Consider the following 7,055-nt stretch of genomic DNA (forward strand, 5'->3'; position numbering starts at 1 on the left):
ATTGGGTCACCTGAGAACTCCGTCTAACACCTGTCACTCCCCTGCTCTGGATCCTCCACTCTGCCCCACCACCCACACCCTGCCCCACCTCTCAGCTGACATTGGAAACCCTCCTCCAACTGCCCGGCCTGATGGCCCCAGCTCCCAGGCACAAACTTCCTCCCCACCCAGGCCCAGTGACATTGTCCCAAGGATATCAGACACTGCTCCCTTTACTCCTACCACCTCCCTCTGCTGGGCTGCTCTCTCCTCCACTTGCTTATCTAAATCCAATCCTCTTGGGTTCCAGCATGCTCACTGCCTAGCTGTGTGACCCAGGGCAAATCTCTGCCTCTCCAAGCTATATCCTCATCTGTAAAACAGAGATGGGGAAGGTGTGACTTATCTCCCAGGGTAGGTAGGAGAATTAAGATTCATTTTTTGTGATAATAATCCTGGAACTTAGTAAGTACTTGATACCTGTTTGTTATGGTTGTCATGAATCACCAGATGCTTGGTTCCTTAGTCTTGCTGAACAGGATTTCTGGGGCCACGTAAAGGAAAGAACCTAGTGTGAAAAGATTTTAGCTCTAGTTCTAGCTCTGCTTCCACCTCAAGTCACAATCTGAGTAAGCCTCTTAACTCAAAGAAGTCTCCTTCGAGCCTCAGTTTCCTATTCTGAAAAATGGGTACAGTAATTTGTGCTCCTGGAGCTACTGTGGTGTTCCCATGAGCTAGAGGGTGTGAAAATATTTTTCAAATGACCTCACTGTGCAGCTGAGGGCCTGAATAGGCAGGAAGCCTGAGGGACTGGACTTTTTAAGGGTCTGGCCAGAAGAAAGAGCTGACGGTATTTCTTGCCCAGTCAGGCCTCAAAGCCACTGTCCTTAAGAACAAAGGTACAAGCCACTTGCTGCCAAGTGATGGCGCTGGACTGTGGGGTCTCTCTGCTGCTTGGGACACTGTGATATGTGGTTGACGGTGGCCAGGAGACAGTTCCTGGGCCTCCAGAGTCCATGCTCCTTCCTGAATGCCTTTTGATTTTGAGGTCTCAAAGAGGTTTAAGTGGACAGAGAACACACCTGGAAACCAGATGGGCTGCCTCAGAGCCTGCTTTTTGTTTTTATAAAACAGTATCCTAAGACCTGGAAAAGAGCTCTGACCTGTAAAATTGTGAACCCCAGGCGACAGGATTTGTTTCACTGGGTCTGTCACCTCTTCTGAGGATAAAGGATGGGTGGAGGGATCGCCAGTCCCTGCACAGGTACTGACTTCTCAGAGGGGAAAAAGGTGTTGCCATGTCCCCAGCTGGGTATCTCTTGTCTGAAGGCTGTTATTCCCGCCAGCCCTAGCCTCTGAGAGTCCAAGAGGGAGGCCCAAAGACAGGACCTCTGTTTATGAGAAGGTGGACTTCAGCCTACCATTTTGGAGCGTAAAAGCCGAAGAATCAGGCCACACCTTCTGCCTAATAAAAATGCCAGACCCTACCCCTAGCCCACCCTATAGGATGTTGGGCCCTGCCCCCTGTGGATCAGGTCCTGCCCCTAGCCCCGCCTCTACTGCCAGAACTGACCAATGAGTGGTAGACCCCGCCCCTGGGCCCACCTAATAAGTGTCCGCTCCTGTCCTCATCCAGGCCTCTGGGCTTCAAGCCTGCAGATCAGGGTCTAGGAGTTGGCACTCAGTGCAGCATGGATTTCCTCTGTCCCATAGGCTTATTTCTGTAGGCTCAATCTCAGAACCACTGAAAGTCCCCTTGGCTGCCTCTTTGAGTGCTCTCCCCACTCAACAGCAGCACCAGAAGTGGCCCTCATTGCCCTACTTTAAAGCTTAAGAGTGTGGGGCTGAGCCCTCCTGCCCGTGTACCCGTCTCCCCCCGGTCTTTCTACCCTGAGCCTCAGTTTCTGCCTGTTTCTAGTCCTCTCAAATCATCCCGTGCACCTCAGGTATAAGACACAGTTTCCCACGGGGCACTCAGAACTGCAGCTGCCCACCCCTTGGCATTGTGTCCGCTTTGCCCCTCTTGCCCCTCCACCATAGACGCTGAGTATGACCCACATTCCACAGCCAGTAGGAGTGGCCCCACGTGTGTCTGATTAGATTTTTCTCTCCTGAGCTCCCCCACATACACACCCCTCCTATAGCCCCTCCACCTCCTACCTCCGACCCCACTGTGGGGTGTCAGAGCTGGCTGACCCAGTCCCCACATTCCACGTGGCAGGAGCCTTCTGGTTCTGACAGGCTGTGCTGTGACCAAGAACAGGATGAAACGTCCATCCACTGACTCAGTGTCTTCCTTCTCATGGCTCCCTTCCTCTGTGTCCCTGGATAGGGAATTGTGTTTCCATTAACCCCTCTATTCACAGGGCTCTGACCTCTAAGAACAGGAGAGAAGAGTGTAAAATTCAAAACTAAATCTGTTCCTTGCTATAAGTCAACAGTCAGCTTTATCAGTGGACATAAGAACAGGAGCACAGTTCAGGGACTGGCTGTCACTCCCTGCTGGGGACGATTGTCATCATCGAGGCATTTTATTTCTGTGCATGTACACATCCAGCAGAGGTGACAGAAGTAGGAGGTAACCTCCAGCCAAGTGTAATCATGCCCCCCTCCACTGGATAAGGAAAGCATCAGAGATTCAGAGAGAGGAGCCCTTCCTTTGCTCCAAGGAACTGGTGGCAGGATTCTTCTCATTTTCTCCCCTCTGTCGTGCTCTGCCCTGGAAATGGTCATCCAAGCTAAGGAGAGCCAATCCCAGGTTCCTCCTTCTGGCTGAGCATCAGCTCCCACAGGGAAGCAAGAGTAAACAGAGTCTTTGACAAGAGTTCATGAGACTTTGAGAGCCAGACCTGTTAAGCCAGTGTGGCCAGCCCAGAGCCGGCTGACCCAGCCCGTGCTGCCTGCCCAAAGAGCAACACAAGTAGGGTCAGTTTAATTTGGTGAACCTTTCTGGAAACCTTCCGCATGCCAGACCCTGTGCTGGGCACTGGGCACACAAGGGAGAGCCTAGTTGGATAGTACCCAGTTCTTGCCCTCCTGGTGTAAATGGGGTTAAGATATCGGCACAGAAAACTACACCATGTATCAGGAGACGGGTGCAAACAAAGCTAAACAATTTGGAGGAAGGAGTGGGCACACCTGCTGGGCAATCAGGAATGATTCCCTGAGGATGATGGGCCCTGGAACTGAGCCTCATGAGGTGTGATTACTACAAGCAGAGAGGAGCTGGTGGAGGAAACAGTCTGAAGGAAGGCTTTGGGCCCGAGTGGGGTGGTGGATGGTAAGTGAGAGGCAGGCAGGAAGAGAAGCCTGGGGATGGACTGCACATGGTCTTGATTAGTCCTGGCTCTGCCAACATTTGCTAAGTGACTTGAGACAAGTCATACCTCCTCTATGGGTCTCAGTTTCCCCATCTGTCAAATGGGAGAGTTGGCCTAGAATCAGTAGTTTTCAACTCTTTCACTCTTTCAGACCCCTGATCTGCTTTTCATAACAAATAATTTGTAATTTCTCAAAGATAATAAGATCTTTTCACAATTTCAAGAATATATATATGATATATATTTATTTATAACAAACATTTGCTTATTTATAATAAAATGTTGTGTATATTAATATGTAGATGCTTACAACCACACTAGAAAACAATGAAAGAGTCAGGTGCTCACACCACAGATAAAACATCATTCTGCCTCAAATGCAGTCTGAGACAGGTAGGTTATAGTGGTCAATGGTGTTGCTCTTGGAGATGTATTTTCCAAAAAAGTGAACAATTCTTAGTCAGGTTCCAGACAAAACAAATTCAGTTATCCCCCATTTTACATAGTAGTTGTGTTTCAGAATATTCAGTATATATTAAAAGTGCACAAAAAATTATTTCTTGTTTATATGTCACATGGAGTTAAGCTATAACTTCAGATCATGGTAAAGAAGTTTTTTCATCCATGTAAATACCTGGTGAAGCATTTGAAATTCTGACTGGGGGGTGGGGCATGGGGCCACCCTGTGTGTTTCATACAGGGCATTTAGCATCCCTGGTTCCCATCTATTGAGACCACCCAAACACCCCCACAGCTTTCTTAATCACCCCATAGGGAGATTATCCAGCACCTGAATAATCTTTAAGGCTCCCTACCAACTCTGAAATTGCCCAACTCTGGACCTCATTCAGATTTATACAACAAATTTTTGTGAAATGCCTTGTCCCAGGGTATCATCAGTGAACAAGCAGCCATAGCTCCTGTCCCTGCAGCCAGGTTTAAATCTGAAAGGGCCTTAGCTGTCATCCTTCCATTTCACAGAGGAGGAAGCTGAGGCCCAGAGAGGGCAGGCTTGCATTCAGCTTCACACAGCCTCTTAGGGACCCAGAACCCAGCCTCAGGGAGGAACCGTAGGGTGGGTCCACAGCCTTCTCTCCACTCATCTTCTCTTCCTCCTCCGTCCCCGCAGTGCCAGCCGCCCTGACCCTGGACCCGGGCACCGCCCACCAGCGCTTGATCCTGTCCGACGACTGCACCATCGTGGCCTATGGCAACCTGCACCCACAGCCCCTGCAGGACTCACCGAAGCGCTTCGACGTGGAGGTGTCGGTGCTGGGCTCCGAGGCCTTCAGTGGCGGCGTCCACTACTGGGAGGTGGTGGTGGCAGAGAAGACACAGTGGGTGATCGGGCTGGCCCACGAGGCCGCCAGCCGCAAGGGCAGCATCCAGATCCAGCCTAGCCGCGGCTTCTACTGCATCGTCATGCACGATGGCAACCAGTACAGCGCCTGCACCGAGCCCTGGACGCGGCTCAACGTCCGCGACAAGCTCGACAAGGTGGGCGTCTTCCTGGACTACGACCAAGGCCTGCTCATCTTCTACAACGCCGATGACATGTCTTGGCTCTACACCTTCCGCGAGAAGTTCCCCGGCAAGCTCTGCTCCTACTTCAGCCCAGGGCAGAGCCATGCCAACGGCAAGAACGTGCAGCCGCTGCGGATCAACACCGTCCGCATCTAGTGCGTCGAAGGGGGACCGCGGCTCCTGAGAGTGGCCACTAGCAAGAGCCCCGCCTGGGAGACAGGAGACTTGGATTGTGGCCCAGCTTGGCCACGCCGAGATCTCAGGCCGGTTGATTACCCCGAGGCCTCCATTTCCCTGTCTGTATAGTGGAGGATGTGCTCCATAATTCTGAAACTGTCTCCCAGCATTGACGTTATGTAGCTCTGACCTTAATGGGGATGCAGCTTTGGTCCAAGGATGTGACATGGCTTCTCCTCAGGGCAGACCCTGCCCCACCCTCCTCTTCCTCCTCTCAGGGGCAGGGGACTGTGTCACTGTGTCCCTTTGTCTTCCTCCTTCCCACACACCCTGACCTCAGGATGTGTCAGAGGGTTGTCAGAAGTTGGCAGCTGGAAAGATACACAGAACTCTCTTATGGTCCCAGGCCTAAGACTTGCCCCTGGCCAACCTAGTGATGGGCTGTTTTATCCTTGACCCTAACCCATGGTAGACACAGGCAGTAGCTAGTCTCCGGGTTGCCTGAGAACCACCCTCTCCTTCCAGCCCTGTACTAAGAGCTTTATGGTTCCTGATTTTCCCACTTATCTGCGGGTAGAAATGATGCTGTGGCCTGTGGAAATCACCCAGTAGTTGAGCCCACATGTTACACTCACAGATCTTCAGGCAGGATGAAGGCACACCCGGGGCTGATGTAGGACAAGCATCACTGGATGCTGGAGGTCCCCAGCAGCTCCGAACAAGGGTCCAGCCAGGCCTCTGTGACCAGTCTGGGGTGTAGCAGGGCTGTGGGGAGCAATTGTTTTAGTCAAATGCTGAGCACTGGATGGGCTGTTGACGGGGCCCCCTCATCAATCTTGGTATCTGTCTCAGTCGGGATACTGTTGCAGAAAACAAGAGCTGCTTTAGCTCGTTTAATTAGACAAGGATTTATTACCAGGTCCCTAGTGGCTTTGCAAAATCATTGGAAGGGCTGGAGGAGCAGACTACTGAATTTCCAGGAACAGCTCCCAGCCGCCAAATTCATCATGTCTAAGGTGACCAGGGACACTGCTCCCTGCTGCAGGAAGCCGCTGCATCAAGAAGCCACTGGCTGCAGAACTGTGCTCCCTCTGCTGCTGTCTGTGCCAGGAAATGGATGTCCTGAGGCCTGCCTCCCTCCATTCAATTCAGTTTCCAGATCCAGATCTCTATGAGTGATTCTGTTTGGGGAAACTTAAATCAGATCCAGAACTTTGGCTGCAAGGGAGTCTGGAAAATGTACTTTTCTTCTTTCCAACCTCATCCTTACAAAAAGGCACAATAGAAGAAAGCTAGAACGGATGCTGAACAAGCCCATCTACAGTTTTGGCCACTGGAATCCATCTCTAGGCCTTGGCTTTGAAGCCACAGAGCCTCCAGTTGTCTTACTGCGTGGCTTTGTCCCTGTCCAGGACAGGAGCCCAGAAAGTGGACCAACAGGACCAGGCTGAAATGGCTCCCAGGCCTTGGCTTTTCTTTCTAGTCTTGGAGCCTAGATTCTGAATTTGGGGTCTCTGACCACACCTATCTCAAAGGAGCCAGACTAGCTGAACCTGGGGGGCTCCCACCTCACAACTGCTGCCCACTAGGGCCTCCCTTGGGCAGGAGGAATCCTCAGTCTCACCCCACCCATTCAGCTACGGGAATCTGGGCCACCCCCAGCAGTATTTTTATTTTAAATGTTGCCCATTTTGTGAGTTATGATGAATTTGTATTAAATTAAAGTTACAGGCTGTGAGTGGTCAGTTCCATTCATTTTGACAAACACAGAGGCCCACCTGTTCTGGCCCAGGCAATGTATGTACATTAGCATGGCTAATCCACAAAGCAACCCTACTGGTAAATAGTATTATGCCCATTTTACAGAGGGGGAAAACTGAGGCTCATAGAGAGGACATGACTTGCCTACAGTCCCATGTCCCACACTGGTAAGTGAGTTTAGAACTGAGTGAGCCCAAAGCACATATATCACAACTTACCAGCCAGGACACTTGTCAGCCTTTGCCTGGAGAAGGGTGTGGTAGTAGTCTTGCAAGCAGACAGGGGAGCTCACCA

General features: G+C 51.2%; 1 protein-coding gene across 3 annotated transcripts in view; it reads left to right on the forward strand.

Moving 5' to 3' along the window:
* TRIM62 (tripartite motif containing 62) overlaps window positions 1-6,782 on the forward strand; it is a 31,507-nt gene extending 24,725 nt beyond the window's left edge. For all 3 annotated transcript variants that reach the window (XM_031464675.2, XM_031464676.2, XM_064493792.1), the window contains one exon: window positions 4,429-6,782. In XM_031464675.2, the coding sequence (XP_031320535.1) occupies window positions 4,429-4,979 (551 nt within the window). In that variant the 3' untranslated portion in view covers window positions 4,980-6,782. The remainder of the gene's footprint in view (window positions 1-4,428) is intronic.
* The last annotated feature ends 273 nt before the right edge of the window (window positions 6,783-7,055 follow it).

The sequence above is a fragment of the Camelus dromedarius genome, chromosome 14 (genome assembly GCF_036321535.1).
Source record: "Camelus dromedarius isolate mCamDro1 chromosome 14, mCamDro1.pat, whole genome shotgun sequence".
Lineage (NCBI taxonomy): Eukaryota > Metazoa > Chordata > Mammalia > Artiodactyla > Camelidae > Camelus > Camelus dromedarius.